This window comes from Tachypleus tridentatus, chromosome 9 (genome assembly GCF_004210375.1).
Source record: "Tachypleus tridentatus isolate NWPU-2018 chromosome 9, ASM421037v1, whole genome shotgun sequence".
NCBI classification, from domain to species: Eukaryota; Metazoa; Arthropoda; class Merostomata; order Xiphosura; family Limulidae; genus Tachypleus; species Tachypleus tridentatus.
Genome location: NC_134833.1, coordinates 73,044,968 through 73,063,820, shown reverse-complemented (window position 1 = coordinate 73,063,820; position 18,853 = coordinate 73,044,968). Strand labels below are relative to the sequence as shown.

Sequence of the window (18,853 nt, the reverse complement as noted above, 5' to 3'; positions counted from 1 at the left end):
CCAACAAAAAGGCAGAAAAGTTCAGTTGAAGTAGTCAAACTTAAATAAGTTAATTCGTGAGTAAATCAAAATGAACATTATCCATAAAATGAATTCATGGCATGTTCATAGAAAAAGTATTGGCAAAAATCAGTTAGATTAACAATTTATAATATACATAAAAGCCAATACGTTTTGGTGACACCACGTTCCAACAATGGCTTTTATGTTATGTTGTTAAGTTGTTATGTTAAGTGATATAACAAAAAATAACTCAGAAACGATTTAAATTTATAACTGAATCGATATTTTTTCATTCATGATAAATCTTACAGACTTGGATCAAGGATAGATCATTCCACATTACATCTTTACTTTAGACTTATTATACCAACACTTACCATCTTTATAAGACTGCACAGCAAACACACTCCATCATGGTGTCCTTCATCCCTGTCTCTAAAATATTAATGGGCAGATAATAATCTAACTATTCTATCTGGATAAATACATTTTGGCTTTTATGACTCTTCCTATTTCGAGAAATCAAACGTGACGTGACAGATATTTTTTTTTTTTTTGGTTCTCTCTTATAGGTTAGAACTATCAACAATAAATTATTACAGTTAACATGTCAGGCTTTTTATTATGACATTTTTGTATATAGCATTTGTTTTTGTTTATTTATTTTTCTTTAAAAGAAAATTTGATATGTTTTGTTAATTTGACCGAGAGTGAAGAAAACTATCTCTTCTTTACTTTAAAATACAATTAGGTACAAATCGGGTATCGAAAACAGGTTTTGAGTGGTGTGTTTGTTTGGATTTCGCTCAAAGCTACTCGAGGGCTATCTGCGCTAGTCATCCCTAATTTAGCAATGTAAAACTAGAAGGAAGGTAGCTTGTCATGACCACCCATCGCCGACTCTTGGGCTACTCTTTTACTAACGAATAGTGGGATTGACCGACACTTTACAATGTCCTACGGCTCAAAGGGCGTACATGTTTGGTTGGACTGGGATTCGAACCCCATAACTTGCAGATTGTGACTCAAGTGCCCCAATCAGCTGTTCATATCAAACCTAGCGACAGGGAAATAGTTTAGAAATATGTGATTAAAGATTTACATGGATATCTCGACAACTGTCACACACAAAATTGCCCAAAATAATGTTTTACTGGTGCATTTGTATGCTATGAATCCGAGTCTTAAAATCATTTCTCGCGGAGAAATTGGGTCCTCAACTCTGGAACTTTCTCCATTAAGTAAATATAGGAGAATCCTCACCATCAAAGTATGTAAAATCAGTGTGACCCAGCAATGAAAAGCAGCGTATTTTATTGTGAAAATTGTAGGTTTGAATCTGAGCTCTGTAAAATTTCTGTATATTTTTGTATGTACAAAATTATAACAAGTCTGTTAAATAAAATAATTTTAAAATATTTATAAAGTGTTTTATTACACACAGCCAATAATTTTTGTACAAAGTTTTATCCAAAAACAAAATAAAACAAATTTGGATTCTGGATATTAAAATGCAGTTGAGAAATTTTATTTCGGCATTTTTGGGCATGACAGTTGTCCATTTATCTATTTCAATGGAAAACAGAGCGCTAGTGTAGCGTATATCTTTCCTTGGCTTTCTGTTGTTTTGTTTGTTTTAGAATTTTTGCTTAAAACTACGCAAAGAGCGATCTGAGCATAACCATCTTTAATTTGACAGTTATAGACTAATGAGAGGGCAGCTAGTCAACAGTTTCTACCACGAGCTCTTGAACTTTTCTAATATGACTGAATAATGTGATTTGACCGTCTCTCATATCGTATCGCCCTCAACTGTCCCAAAATGTTAAACGAATTCAATATTTATATTTGTGGCACCTGAACGCGAAACTTGGATTATCTGTTTCACGGTCCTGGCTAACTAAACACTGGCCCAAACTCATCCCAATACTGAATGGAGATTATACGAATCACGAAAGAAAGAAATATGCACATTCATAAGTCACTCTTGATGAACTACGTTAAAATATTAAGGGTAAAAAAATTATTATTCAAAATGTAAAACTTTATCCTGATCCTTTATCTAAAGTACTGTCACGGACAGGTGGTGATCCCAGTTACAGATAATTTTACTTTGGAACATATTTTGAAATTCAAAATGTTTTACTAAATAAAGTTTCTAAAGATTTAGGAGAATGAAGTTAAAAGTTAAATATGCTAAATAAAAATGAGATTTTTTACATTCGGTGTTCTTTCGGCAATATGTTCATATTTTACATTATATAAAAGAAAACAAGTTAGACCATCTTATTAACCGATATAGCAATATTAATATTTTAACACTTGTCCATTTATCCTTTACGTTTGTATATGAACATTTTATCTAAAAAATTGTGAACTATTAAATGTTAAAAACGTGAGTGACTCTTACTGTCTATTGACTTATTTTAAGATTGTTGATCAGAAATTAAGAAACGATGAATAATGCTCAGTTGAAAGCTCTTTTGACTTAGCTTAATGAGTGGAAATACAAATCTAGCCAAAACAGAATATGAATAAGCCTCTTAAGCAAAAATCCGTGTTAAATAATTAAACTATATGAAGATTTGATTTTTACAATGGATTATGTCAAAGTGAATAGGGCGAGGTTTTTGAAAGTTATAGTTAATTTTTATCACGCAAACAGCTGTTTTAATGTACTGTTATAAGTATCATTTCTTACCTATGCTACAAGCTTTATTTCTGAAGATAATTTTCTTTTACACTATAAACTCTCTAGTTATTTTCTTAACTTAGAAATACTTTATAGGATTTTCGGATTGTTGTAAAGAGCTGAAGAAAAACACAACTTATAACGCACACAAGTAAATAACATTATTGGTTAAATTCATTGTTTTTGTTAATTTGGAAATTAAAGTTTGAAAAACGACATCCACTGGCCAAATAATAAGAAAACACTTTGATTTAACATCTGGTTTCCAATTTTGATCTAAGACACTTTTTATTGTTATTTATTTAGGATTCGAGATGAGAAAGTCATTGATTAAACCCGAAACCTGCGATCGTATTAAAAGTTGTAATATTAGGACAAACAAAAACGGATTAAATATGTCACGGAATTGTGAATAGAGTAACAAAATAATTAAAGTTACGAAAAGTGAACTTCTTTGTTGTTTTTAGAACACCAAAATGATTAGTAGTGAATTATTCTTCACTTACAAAGTAATTGCCGTTCCACGGATGCAAATAGATTTGATTAAATCAGTCACAGTAATTGTAATTTAAAAAAATAATAATTTCCTTATGTAACTAAGTATTTAGATTAAAATCAATAAAAATAACAGTGTCAAAAAATTCTAAAGATATTTTAAATCAATGCAAACCCGGGTACGTTGCTTCTGATTCTTGAATGTATTTTGCATGACATTTCAAGTTTCCAAAACAAAATTCCCTACCTTTTAGTATCCTGTGTGGTCAAATATCGTTTGCAGCCTGTCTTGACTTCATTATCGTTCCATGTAATGAATAACTGATTTATTCTGTTTTCGTTGCAACACGACGTAATGCAAGTTTGCCGACACTAGAAGTTTTTGTAAAGTCATCGTATAGCTTATTCTTGCAAGTACACGCAAAGAAACAAAAGGTATGACTGAATTATACTTATGTTAGGCTTATTATATTTTTAACGCCACAATTTTATTTTAATCCTTTAGGGATTTTCAAGAATTATAAAGGTGTGTAATAATGATATTTCTACCTTGCTATATTCGCCATAGATAATGTTGATGGCTTGTTTCGCAGAGCTTTTTAGTAGTTGCTATAAAATAATTTAGTGTATAAAAACTGTCTTGATTTAAACCAGTGAGATTGGGTTTATAGATAAACCTTCTTTAATTAACAATTCAAGGTTGAAATTATTATAATGTATATGAATCAGAGCACCTAAACTTTAAAAGTGTAAACCTTACAAATGTAACAAAACTAATTTGATCTATAAATATTCTGCGGCAACCGCAAGTCAACTTATGCCGAAAAACACTAAATAACTTTTTCCCCTCCACGTCCACAAGAACGTAGGAAAATCACTTAAGTCAGGTAACATATTTTTAAGCTCACTGAATTCGGCGATTAGAAATTATAGAAATGAAACGGGATATTCAATAATAATTTGCACATGGTCCAGCATTCTTTTTAAAGAAAATTCCGACCTTGAACTGTTTATAAACGAATGTTGTAACGAATTTTATATTATATATTTATTTTAATATCTATGTTTGTTTCAATTTAAAATATATATAGAAATGCCTGTAACTTATATTGTGAAAGATGCGTGTTTGTTTGAAATTAAGCTACACAATGCCCACCATGGATATCGAAACCAGTTTTTTAGCAGTGTGAGTCCGCATATTGCGAAAGTCCTGCCTGTCCTCTAAATTTGTAGAAGATTCTTGAGCGTAAGAATCAACAATGTACTATGTGTATATGCAAAATAATAGCGATTGCCAATATTATTGCCAGCTGAATTTTCGAGAATCTCGCCTAATGAGCGTAAAAGGTAGCCATCGCAGAACACGGGGAGACAGTTTTATTATTGCTGTTTGTTTGATACAGTCAGTATACTCTAAACCTCCAAAACTATACTTGTGATAAACGCTTATTAATCGGAAAACTACGGATATTTGACCAGGACCGTTTATATGTTTCAAAAATTATAAACCGTTGAATTTCAGAGAATTAACTTCGGACGTTAATTTTTACGAGAACATTAGATATATTCGTTGGTAAAACACTTACGTGTGTTCAATAAAACAGCTAACTAGCTTCACCGTCAACGGAATTGTGTCTATGTATCAACACAGAACCAATTCGTTATCAGTGAACCGTCGTTAAAAGATTCAGTTCCAGACCAAATAGACGATTCAGTACTGTTTGAAAGTTTGTAAAACTCTTGCATATAAACCATTATTTGCAATAACTTTTATTATAAATTGTGTTGTTGTTTGTATATTAAAATATATTTGTGTTAAGAAAGAAAATTGTGTGTATCAATCTTTTTGGCAAATACCATAAATTTGATAGGTATTGACGTTCAATTAACTTCTAAATTCATATTAAAATTTCAGGCTATGTGAAATCGTAAAATGTAACATAATAAATCGAAAACTCGTCAGAAATTAATTGTAATGCCTAACAAAATCTATTCATAAACAAGTCTGTTTGTATTGAATATAACGTCTTTTTTATATTTAATTTATATTAAAGCAACGTTTGTGATAAAATGTTTTTTCTAATAAACAACTCTCTATACAGAATGTTTATTTAAACAATAAACGTCTTTTTATTTTATTTCCTTTATTCCATTGCTACTATTTATAATTAATATTGTTAGTTAACTTTATTGTTGTTCTTGCTTCAAGTAATTAGAAAATTATTTTGGTTTTGTATTTTCTGTTTTTCGTAATTATCTTTAATTTCTTATGCCTAATGATTACCTAAGTAGAGGATCGAAACATTTTAAGGAGAAATTAGGTCTAATAGTAAAGAAATAAATCTCACGAACTAAACAAACTTTACACATGCGAGTTGGTAATGTAGACAGCACATATTTATGAATATCATTGTGAAAAATGGATCCGAAATTTTAACACGCAATAAATTCAAATAATTACTCTAATTACACAACCTAAAAATTAACCAACTGTGTTCGACTAACACTTTTTCGAACAACCTGATACTGTCATACATAACTCGTCTCCACATAAATTAACGCAGTGTAGAAAGAAATACTAATACAGAACGGTCTTTACCAAGTAATTCCTTCCCAAAAGTTACAAACTGAATACTACTGTTTCCGACATAGCTCACACAAGTGTGATATTTATTCTCTCACTGAAACTTTTACCCAAATAACGAACTGAAAAGAAAAAAAGAAACTATCTTCAAACATAACATAGTCTGAAATATTGGGTCTTAAAACTACGAAACAATAAGACTACTATCACTTTCAAACCTGATAAAGGGAATAATGTCGTCATTCTGGAGCAAGTAGGTTGTTATAATGCTCAGAACGCAATAGATATATATTTAATGATATTGCTTACAAAACCAACTGTTTTTTACGTGTTCACACTAAGTTCCTAACATTCAGGATGAAGGTTTTCAATCAAATCTGTTATCACTGGAGTTGGTAATCTACCAATTTACTACATGATGAAACCACATAAATATTTATGAGCCTAGTCTATAGAGAAGAGAAAAACGTTCAGCGGAATATCTAAGTTAGTTTTCAAAAATGCGTTAAACATTTTACAGAGCATGATGGTGTTCTAAATTCAAGTTCTGGTTTGGTTTGGTTTGGTTTTGAATTTCGAGCAAAGCTACACGAGGGCTATCTGCGTTAGCCGTCCCTGATTGAGCAGTGTAAGACTAGAGGAAAGGCAGCTAGTCATCATCACCCACCGCCAACTATTGAGCTACTCTTTTTCCAACGAATAGTGGGATTGACTGTCACATTATAATGCTTCCACGGCTGAAAGGGCGAGCATGTTTGGTATAACGGGGATTCGAACCATCGATAATCGGATTACGAGTCAATTGCCTTAACCACCTGGCCATACCGGGCCAAATTCAAGTTATAACCTTTATTACGTTAATGATTTCTGCAAAAATGTTCACCACTCGAAAGTTGTAATATTTATCTCGTATGCTTTGTGTAGCGCCTGATCGTAGTGCTACTTGTAAATTAAAATCTCAGCATGTTAAACATTTAAGTGTCCTTTAAATAATTTTTTGATCAATAAATCATTTGTGTGTGAGTATGTATCAAGTTATACATTATGCTTAATTTCAAACTGAATTTAATCAACACAGTAATTTTCTGTTTTCAGCGTATGGAACAAAGAGAACCAATGGCGTGGGTATGTTTTTTCCTATTTTTGATTATTTGTACTTTAATTTAGTACATTTTTCATTATGGTCTCATGCTTTCTAGATTTGTACTTGACTGCTTTTAAAAAAATCACTGTGTTTATACCGTTCTTTGTTACCTCTGCTGGGGTATTATGTCCTCACCCCTATGAGTGAGTGTGTTTGTTTGCGTGTTTTTACCAATATTTCCCGAAAACAGCAAAATTCATTTTGACCAAAGTTGAACTATGACCCAACTTAGAAGTGATTAGTTTTCAGAAGGTTGAGGTCATAGGTCAAGGTCATAGCAAGGTCAGGATATCAAAAATCCCCATCTGTTAACATGTGAACCGATTTTTCACACTATGTTTGTTCTATAACTTAATAAAAAAGAAGGATTTTAATAAAATTTGGTGGCCCTGTGTAAAATATTCTTCCTCGTTGTCCTATTAAAAATGATCCATATTTATTTATAATGACGGGCATACGAACATATTTTCGCATTTTTTGAGGGTCGAATATGATCAGTGTGTGTGTGTGTGTGTTTTTGTAGCAGAGCCATATCGGGCTATCTGCTGAATCCACCGAGGGGAATCGAACCCCTATATTTAGCGTTGCAAATCCGTAGGCATACCGCCGTACTTGCGGGGGGGCTGGAATATGATCAACGCTGCATGGCGGAGCCGTGTACTCTAATGAGTGGAAATGTAGTGCATTGCAGTTCGTTATTGAATTCCTTTATCCTTTGTCGAAACTTTTTAGATAAGGAACACAGCTTTTTACTGTTATTGTAATAAATATAAGTGATAGAATAAAATGTTGTCGATAAATTCAGGTATATTTTATATTTTAGAGCATAAATTATTAGTTTTCTGCTGTTATTTTTTAACTAGTAAAATATGACTTTAGATCTCTATCTCTGCTGTCATCCTGTATCACAATGTTCTATTCGCAACTTCAAGTACTTCGTATACTGTATTTCAATTACTTTGTATACTGTAAATAACCATTTGAACAATTCTTGCCTGTCTGAATGTATTGACCGCTTTTCAGTCGGCGAAGTTTTTGTTGCTTAGTAACCATCAATTGTATATTGTGATGTTTTGTGTTTACTGTCACCTAGCAACTCTTGTTTTTGATATTGTTACATAGATGTCAAAAGGTTTTTCAAATTATTGTTTGGCAAAAGGTCAAACTTGCAAAAAGTGACTAAAATAAAAAAAGACATCCTTTAATGATCAGGAAATACGTTTAAGAACTCTATTATAAATTCATTGTTAGAAGAAACCGCAGCCATAAATTCATGTTTGAAATAAGATACTATGAAAAACAGAATATAGTTTTATTGGGGAAAACGCGATGATATGTGCAGACATGTTATTGAATTTTATTATAAGTATCACGTCATTAATGCAGGTACTAAACTATAATTTTAGTAGTAACACCAAATAATAAGTTTTTAAACATTTGTATAAGGAACATAATTTTAACTGAAGATACTATTTTGCTTTAGATTAATTGTAATATTATTCATTATAAATATGTTTTTATTCATTTGTCATCGAGTAACGTAGAGAATAAACGTATATTTATTATGTAGCCATTTTTCATCACATAGTGATATTCAAGATAGGTAAATCGGTATTTATAAATGCAGGTGTTTGTTTATTGTTATTTTAAACTAATCTTACGTTTATTTCTGGATAAATGTTGTTTCCATGCAGAATATCTTATATGTTATTTCAAAGATTGCACCTTGGACAAAATTTATATAAAACTATAGCTAAAGAGAATGCATATCTCTTTTGATTTCTCATAAAATTATTTGTGATATTCATACGTTGAATGGATAATATGTGATTAATTACATTTATTATAATCTCTTCTTTCAAATGATTTGTTTAAGGATGCTGAGCATATCTTTTTGATATACCAAGGATTTTTTATAACAATAAATACAAGAATTATTTTAAATTGTTTTTGATATGTCTTTCAGATTATAGTGTCAAACAAAATAAATGTATTTGTTTCTGTATTGGCAACTTTTTTAGGAAGCAGATGATGCAGAAAATGAAGAAATGTCTTGCAGCTCCCTCTGGTGTTTTGATAGGGAAAACCCATTCATGTATGATAAGGAGCTAATTCCTGATGATTCTCTTTATTTTTCAAGCACCTCCAATAAAAATAACGATACTGCGTAAGTAAAAAGAAAAAACCTAAACTCTTTAGATTATATCATTGGTTCAGAGTTCGTATCTCTTTACCAAACAAACCGCTCTCTGCACTTTAAGTAGAGCCAAGGATTCGTTATAAGAGCCACGGTAAAATCTCTTTATTCGGTGTAAAAAGGTTGTCAAAGAGTTTACTGTAGATAAGTTTGATAAATACTGCATATGGTTACTTCTCATCCGAGATATGGCTTGAAAATTATGATTTATTTTATTTAATATTTAAGCAGCAAAAAATAAATATTTATATTTTAAGGAACAGCCTTAGAAAGTGAGTGGTATATTAAATTGTAGAAAGCTAAAGGGTATTTGCATTTTTATTTTACTTATAAAACTACAATCTGCAAACACAATACTACCTTTCTATATTGACCATTACGTGCTAAGTTCTTATTAAATTTGCTATCAGTGTGGTATTTAATATGTATGTTGATTTTCTATTGTTCACAAAGGTTAAGAAGAAAGAGACATGTATCTTCGTGTACTAAACTCTTTCTGTACATTTAGGAACAATTAAATATAAATCGTAAAATATATGATGCAGTGTAATTCTGTCATGCACCATTAAATAACGTGCATAACTTCCAGCATAACGCTGTTGAAAGTACTATGTAATTTTTAAGAACCCTGATAAACGTTTTGTACTCGAAAATATTAACATTATATAAACGAAGCTTTATAAAATATGAAATACAATAAAGTGTAATAAGATAAACATTTTGTATAGCTTTGTAAATTTTGACATTGGTTAATTCTATTATACAAAACTCTGACAAAGATCGAAACGTGTTGGAACATCAGTAACATGAATACGCTTTGTCATATCTCAGTAATTCTTAATGAATAATACCAATGATCGCATGAGGACAGGATTCCGTGATCAGCGAAAACTGTCACACGAGGGCGTTTATTAGTCATTATAGTCCCTATTCATCTCAACGATGACCTACATACTTGTGATAACAGGATAGAAAGCTTAAAGAAGTGTCCATTATTCAATATGGCTGCATGTTGTTCACTGGCCCATTTCATTTTTTACTAAGCAGATACATAAAGAAGTTATGTTTTATGAATATCGTGAAGCGTCTGCTATTTTGAATGATGCCACGAATGGTGCCCTCATCAAGTAAATAATTTCCTCTAATGGCCATTTCTGCTGACCTCAGATTCGTGTTCCTCATTGTATCATTAGTATACCCTCCAACAATTATTACTTTGTATTTCATAATATTATTTTAATTATCTTAGAACACTCCAGGAGGCTCGTAATAATCTCATATAACAAAATAAGATACTTATCAGAAGAGTATATCGATTTCTGGTACACGTTGCTTTCATCTGTTTAAATATGTGTCGTCTTTAATTTGAACTCGCAAACTATACAAAATAGAGTTAGTCAACAGCACTCATTACTGTATTTGACCGTTCCTTTTATAAAACACTCATGATAACGGATAGCGAGTCATGGTTTGTTTGTTTGTTTTTGTACTTCGCGCAAAGCTGCACAAGGGCTATCTGCGCTAGCCGTCCCTAATTTAGCAATGTAAAACTAGAGGGAAGGCAGCTAGTCGTTGCCACCCACCACCAACTCTTGAGCTACTCTCTTACCAACGAATAGTGAGATTGACCGTTACATTATAACGACCCCACGGCTGAAAGGGCGAGCATGTTTTGTGTGACGGGAATTTGAACTCACGACCCTCAAATTACGAGTCGAGTGCCTTAACCATGCCGGGCCACTTAATTTTGGTACAATACCATTAAGAAACATTCAATAACCTTCGCAGAAACAAACTCACAACTCAGAATAATTTATTAATATCAATTGGCTGCTCAATTTCGGCAATTAATAATTACAAATTAATTGATAAATTAGTGCAAAATTTGGAGGATTAAAGACAGTAAATTGAAAACCTCATTTAAAAATTTGCATATACGTTTTCTGAATTTCAAAACGTAATATTTGATTTTAAATATTAAAACAATAATAAAACAACGGTGCTTTTTAAAATACCTGCATTATTAGTTTTTATCTCTTATAACGTGAATTTTGTTTTTTCAAATCCACCGTTGCTATTGTTATCATATAACTTCGTTGATTTTTAAATAATTTTAACCTGAATGGCAGTTTTGTAATGCGTGAGCTAAATGGTCAGGTTAGAGATTCCTAGATCTCAGGTACAGCCTGGAATACTGAAAAAGTGGGTTGATTACCACTGTTATAACGCAACAACACTTGAAATAGATGTGTTCAGCAACATCACATCTTGAACCTAGAACTCTGTGATTTACCACTCAGCACTCTAACCACCAGGCCACGCTTGTCTCGCAGATTAATTTCAAAGGATTAAGTGAAAATGAAATATTGGTAAAATGAAATGAAACTTAAGTAATTAGACGTGAAGTAAAACAAACAGGTTTCGAAACACGTGTTAATCGTCTGGCTCTATGGACGTACTTGCACTGATGAGAGATAACATAAAGAAGAAAAAGAGAATCAAACCCTATAACCAGTGTACTAAAAAACCACGATCACTGAAAAGCAGCTACTGGGACTGCAAAAGTGGAAACAAGGAATTTTAAGATCCATTACCACATCTTGAAGGAAAAATGGGGAGTTAGTCTGTAGGCTGAAGACAGGATAGAAGGCACAGTTCAAGAACAGGAAATATGTTTGGTCGTAAGAGATTTTAATTTTCCGTACAAATACAAAGACTAAGATAATTAAGATTTAATGTTTATATAGATATTTTGTACAGTACTAGTTGACGTATGTCTGTTTAACTTACGTGGAATACATAGGGATCTTCGACGAGTGATAGGGAATCTGATCCAAAAGCTGCCTCTAGGGATACATGCTTGAATCGTGGATAAAAGCAGAGGCTTTTGCCAAGTAATAGTTTTAAAGAAGATAGGATCTACATATGGTGTGACATGCCATATATTAACTTATCACATATGTATAGCGTGATATAAAATTTGATTAATACGTATTTCCGTGTATTACACTGGCGTCAATTATGTATGTTCTTCAGCCCAATACTTGTCTCACTTTTTAAAACGTATTCACAAACAGTCATGTGCATATGTCACTTATTATTTCTCTAGGTTTCATGTGGCCGAAGAAGAATCTTTCTTGACATCCGCCCAGCGCAGCCGCATTGTATGGGAGGTGTTACTGAGGACGCCTTATGAAACAGATTCAGGTTCAAAGACAGGTAGGTTAAGAAAATTGAAGAATATTAGTAAAGAATAGTAATTTTTAACATTCAAAAATAAAACAGCCATAAAACTGTATTTTGTCTGTCATCATAGCAGTCGAGTGAAAGTGGAGATTAATTTAAAGTCGGAGGTGCTGGTGGAGGTAAGTGCTGATAGTATTTCTGTATATTGAAAAGTATAAGGTGATCAATAACTGATGAGAAGTCATAGAAAATTTCATCCAGTGTTCGGTGTAGGTCTTGTAGGTTTAAGTACTCATTTTTTGATTGGCTGCTCCAAACCACCCTTACACCACATTTAAGCCAAAACAAGGGAATAATATTACCTGTTATCAGGTATATTCTGATTGGGTTAGCTTCAGAGAAAAATGAAATGGTGACTAAATTACTTAAACTTGCTGATGTTATTATGTTCTTGGATTTTTCTGGTTATGAGCAGGATGTTACTGTTTTACGAAAGGATTTAGATCATTTGGTTAGCTGGGCGAATAAATGGCAGATATTTTTTTAGCTATAATAAAAGAAAGGTTATGTATATGGGTTACCACAGGTTTAATTATGAGTATAATTTAATGGGAATAGCTTTAACAGCGATAAGGAAGAAAAATATATTAGTGTTCTAGTCGATTAGTCTTCTAAGCCATACGAGCAATGTGCTTGTAGGGAAAATAGGATTTTAGGTTGTACCTGCTACAGTTTTTAGTAAAAGTTTACATATATTATAATTTCGTTATTTAAATTACTGGGTAGGCCAAATTTAGAGTACTGTTTTCAGTCTTGAGCTCCTTAATATAGGAAAGAATTATTAGGAAGGGCTTAGATGATGTCTACTAGAATAATACCTGAAATGAAAAAGTTGTCACAAGAGAACAGGTTAAGACTTCTTAAAGAGTTCGCTCTTGAGGAAAAAGAAAAGATAGATGGGTTCTTATTGAGGTTTTTAAGGTTGTTAATGGAGTGTTGCTCACTATTTTTTGTACATAAATATAAGAATGGTAAAGATGTGGGGCAAAATATAAACTTTTGAAAGGAAAGATTCATCCTCAGCTAATGCAGTTTTATTTTTCCAACAGTGTAATTAGCTTGTAGAAAGAGTTGATTTCAGATGTGGTGGAGACAGTAAATTTAAAGAATTGTTTGATAAATATTTAAACAATAAGTAGTAGCTTTGAGTTTTCTTAAAGTTTAGTTTAATTTATTGGATGGGATGGCATAGGCGGACCAGCAGGTCCTCAACTGTCCTAATATTCTATGTTTATATTTTTGAAATGTATTTAAAAAATGCTGATAGAGAAGGGGAATCAGTTATCTAGAGAACAAATTGCAGATACTGTAGGATAGACTCTTAAAGGTAACATAACTTTCAGACATATTGTAATATTTATTCTAATATAGAAGGATTTTGTAATTTTTGAATTAAACAGATGACTATCGCATATGAGGTACATGTACTGTACTTTTGCTGTTCATAGCTCTATTAGGCTTTCTTCTCAAGAGTCATAGTATCATCAGTTGCTTGTCTATAAAAAACGAAACAACTCTCGAATTCGACAAGTATCCTTTAGAGTGAAAGTAATCCATACAGGTTAACATAAGTCTGCTTAAAATATAAAGGAGAATCCGAAAAAAATCAAGTACTGCTGGTTTAAGTTAGGTTAAGGCCATAATAGATTCACGTTTCTATGCTGTTTACGAATAGAATTGAAGACAAACAGAAATAAAGGGTTGTTAAGAGTTTATTGATTGCTATTCATTCTTAACTTATTGACTGTGGAAGGCATTGAACCAATATTTAAATCAATTAGGTATATATATTAATCACAGGAAATTTGTCGTTATTTTTATGGTACTACTATAAAAACAGGCATGCATATTATTTTATCAAATGATTAATTGAACAGTGTCGTTTAACGATATTTTAATAGTATGGCCAGTATTTGTTTTGACCATAGGTTATTAAACATTTGATAATTTTATTCTGTTTCTTTAAATTTTTTCTAATGCTTACTATTTTCGTCAGCATCTTGAACATAAAACATTTCGTGTTTGTTTAGAATTAAGCACAAAGATACACAATGGGCCATCTGTGCTCTGCCCACCACGGGTATCGAAACATGGTTTTTAGTGTGTAAGTGCGCAGACATACCACTGTGCCACTGGGGGGCAACATTTTGTGAACGGAATCATTAACTTGTCTAACCCTAAAATAAATATCGATAAGGATCCATATAAAATTCACTGGCTTTTAAACAGTCTTTTTCTAAAGAGTTTAAGCACCAAATTGCTTGCGGATACATGATTTTTTTTCGTTTCATGGTCCATGATAAAATATGATTCGGAATTACGTAAGAACAAAAAATATACTATCAATTATTAATATTAGAATTAGTCTTACTGAGTGTTGTAATGTAATCAGGCAATAACAGATAAACGAGAGGTAATGTGGGGAAAGATAAGGACCTCGCCGGTAGTGTATGATATAGAAACAAATCGATTATCGAAATGTGTAATATGTTTAGTATTTTCCTACTATTCGTGAAAAAGCCATACTTTAAGTCTTGACATTTGGAAAACTGTCAACAAACAGGCACCACGTTTCTTTTTTCACAATGAACTTTTATCTAACACGTTAAAGCATATCGAATACTTTTTAACCTACAGACCGTGACGCCACATTTATTTAGTACCTGATTAAACATATAACGGCTGTATTTTCCATGACGTCGCAATTGTTTTCATATTATTTTGTCTGTCTTTTCAGGTATTATGCGACTAATGAATAACGGAATTTACCTGTCTGGTTATCCTCTACACGATGTAAGTGTTGAGCGTCTGTGCCACAGTTCTGTCTTTTTGAAACCAAGCTAAATATTGAGGTTAATGTTCCACGTATGCATGTAAAGCAATTCCAGACAGTATTTTTGATTATCGTTATTACTAATTTTCGAATTAATCATCCAGTTAAATTAGTACATGCTAATTAGTTAATGCAATTTTATGAAAAAAATATACTTTTAACATATACTTTTACTGGAATTGTTTCCAAATAAACAGTATAAACCAATGGCACAATCTACCGAAACCAGTGCAAAATTGAATTAGCATAAAAGCTAAGTGGAATATTATTACTGTTGTGTAAGTAGTTATGGTCTATGCTAGATACATACATCAAAATAGATAGATGCTGGATAGATACATCAAAACACCTAAACTGAGTTACCGCGCTAGGCTACCATTTGGAAGGTTGAAGGCTCAAGCCACGATATGCTTATAAAGATATTCTGGACTTTCAATTCTGCAGATGTTAAGATCGTGATAGTTAGACCTGCCAGTTAGTTAAGAATAGTATCATTGGAAGCAAACACTGCTGAATGGTTTCTCTTGTTCTGATCAGCAGCTTTAAACTATAAATTATTATAATTCAATTATGCAGTCTCTAACATAATCATTTAGTTTATGTGTTTCAAATAATTCTCTTCAAGTTAATGACAAATACAGTCTGAGCTTTCATAGTGTATATGCAGACGAATCATAAATATCGTGCATGTGAGATGAAGAAAGTAGCCCATAAACTCTCAAATTAAATTTAATGAAATTATCCATAGAAAGATTTATTACTTTAATACTCATTAAGTAGAGGTTTTGCTTTTCCAACCACACTCCATGAATTTCTCGGTAATGTTGTTTGCAAACAATAAACGTGTTTTGTAGGTTTGGTTTGAACTTTGAGCAAAGCTACACGAGGGACATCTTCGCTAGCCGTCCACAAAATAGCAGTGAAAGACTACAGGGAAGGCGCCTAGTCCTCACAACCTCTTACCGCCAACTTTTAAACTACTCTTTTACAAACGAATAATGGAGTTGACTGTCAAATTATAACGATCTCACAGCTGAAATGGAAAGGATATTTGATAGAATAGGGATTTGAACCCGCGACCTTCAATTGCCAGTGAAGCGCCATAATCACCTGACCATGCCGGGCCGTGTTTTATGAGACAAGCTAATAATTAAATAAACACATATGTGTATATTAAATGAATAAACTCAAAAACGTGTGTTTGAATTACTGTTTTCAGAGCAAACATTGATAATTTAATTTAAACAGGTGTATAAGTTTAATTTCCATTAGTTGTACATCTGTTCAAATGGTAATTTGTATCTATTTATTATTGAATTTATTTTTCAAATTTGTAATTGTTATTCCGGTATTTCTTTTTTTTTCTTTATTTAAAATGACAAAATGTTTCAAACAGACAATGCTTAATATTGGTCAACAATGGAGCTGCTTATTTTCAATACTGAGCCCGATTAGTTGTCAGTTTGGTTAGATGTCATGAGTGAGGATTTTCAGAAAAATTAAAGTTTCAGTAGATATTAAATAGTAGTAGCTTGAATTTGAGTGTGTTCAGAGACTTCTTAAAGTAAGACAGATCTTGTGATTTTGATTATTTATCTGATTTTCCAAAACAGTCTGGATCTCATCAAACTGTTACAAAAAACAAAACAAAAACAAATAGAATATTATTTGTTAGATAATCTACTAAATAAAATGGAAATTGCCAAAATATTTTGAAAAGTTTACTTGGGATTTATAACGAAGCTGAATCTTGTTATTCAGTTAATTCAGCTATGAAAAACGTAGATTAGTCTTAGTCGTGAAATAGCCCCAGAATGTTTTCAATAAAAATCATACTAAAAACTCTACTGAAGTATTTTTACGAGTAAATCTAGGATATTTGGTCGCAAACACACAATACTTTTGTTTTGAATAAGATGAAGAAAATGTAAATTATTTTCACTTGTATTACAACAGGTTGAAGCACCGTGTTATTAGACATTCGAATAAAAGTTTTATAAACTTTCATAACCGTAGATATATATTAACTATCAGTATGTCTTTCATAAGTTAAAAGCGTTTTAAATCTTTGATGAGAACTTTGCAATTGATCTTTACAAATTAATTTCACAAAATTTAGCACAATTCTAAAATTTTATGACTGTGCTATAACAAACAGTTGCAATGTTTTAAAACTTTTCTAAGAACATATTTTCGAATATTAAAAAATTACCAAATTAATATTGTCAAGATATAACATAACCTTCCATAAAGAACTCCAAAGTGTGAAGCTACTCAAGGCAAAGGAGTTTCTGAATAGCTTTTGTTCAAATAAGCGGTACAATCACTAACGTGAGCTATATTAATCTGATTGAAAATAACTTGAGGATAAGGCCATCATTAAAATATATATATACACAGTACGGGCCCGGCATGATCAGGTGGTTAAGGCACTCGACTTGTAATTTGAGAGTCGCGGGTTCGAATCCCCGTCACACCAAACGTGCTCGCCCTTTCAGCCGTCGGGGCGTTATAATGTGACAGTCAATCCCACTATTCGTTTGTAAGAGTTGGCGGTGGGTGGTGATGACTAGCTGCCTTCGCTCTAGTCTTACACTGCTAAATTAGGGATGGCTGGTGTAGATAGCCTTCATATAACTTTGAGCAAAATTCAAAAATAAACAGTTCTAAGAGACATACCATTTAAAAGATTTTGATATATTTTAAAAAGTGAAAAATCTAGAAATTCATTGTTATTTATTAAAATCCAGAAACAAAGCAGTTGGAACTTTATCATCTTTAAAACCATTATAAACACTCAATTAAGCTAGTAAATCTTTTATAATCTCTAGATGTATTAAATTATCTATTTCAATACATTTTCCTAATCTATTCTATTATCTAACATTATTTAAATATAAACCATAATGTTTAACCTGCTATTAGAAAGACATATAACATCTATATTATTAGAATTCACAATATTAATAACATCAAAATGAATTTGGGTCATAATAATTTTACTAATTCTCATCATTGGTGAGATAAATTACTATTCTTTATCATTTTTATTCCTTTTAAAATCTATATTATAAACCTGTTCTGGTTCAATAGTTACTGAAAAAAACAACAACAACTTTTATATTGTCACTTTTGTTTCAATTTTAGATCTTAGTAATTGATCAGAATAATAAACTAAAATAAAAACATTTTCTATTCAAAGATTTTGAATATCATTTTTATCAACTTCTGCATATTCAGCTTTATTCAAGGCGCACGTTTTGTTCAGTAACCTTGATTTTACATTTACGACATTCAAAGCGTAAGGCCCGCCATGACCAGATGGTTAAGGCAGTCGACTCCTAATCTGAGGGTCGCGGGTTCGAATTCCCGTTACCTCAAACATGCTTGCCCTTTTATCTGTCGGGGCGTTATAACGTACAATCAATTCCACTGATCGTTGGTAAAAGAGTAGCCCAAAGGTTGGCGGTGGGTGGTGATGGCTAGTTTCCTTCCTTCTAATATTACACTGCTAAATTAGGGACGGTGAGCGCAGGTAGCCGTCGTGCAGCTATGCGCAAAATTCAAAACAAACCAATCAAAGTGAAACGTAAATTTTCTTATACTCAGTAAACATAATTTCTCTACAGCTAACTTCGTGCGACACTTTACGGTTTGCA

At 32.0% G+C, this 18,853-nt stretch overlaps 1 protein-coding gene across 5 annotated transcripts in view; it reads left to right on the top strand.

Annotated features, from left to right (window-relative positions):
- LOC143225493 (anoctamin-4) overlaps positions 1-18,853 on the top strand; it is a 97,886-nt gene that overhangs the window by 33,885 nt on the left and 45,148 nt on the right. For all 5 annotated transcript variants that reach the window (XM_076454997.1, XM_076454996.1, XM_076454998.1 and 2 more), the window contains 4 exons: positions 6,870-6,899; positions 8,940-9,085; positions 12,225-12,334; positions 15,099-15,154. In XM_076454997.1, the coding sequence (XP_076311112.1) occupies positions 6,870-6,899; positions 8,940-9,085; positions 12,225-12,334; positions 15,099-15,154 (342 nt within the window). The remainder of the gene's footprint in view (positions 1-6,869; positions 6,900-8,939; positions 9,086-12,224; positions 12,335-15,098; positions 15,155-18,853) is intronic.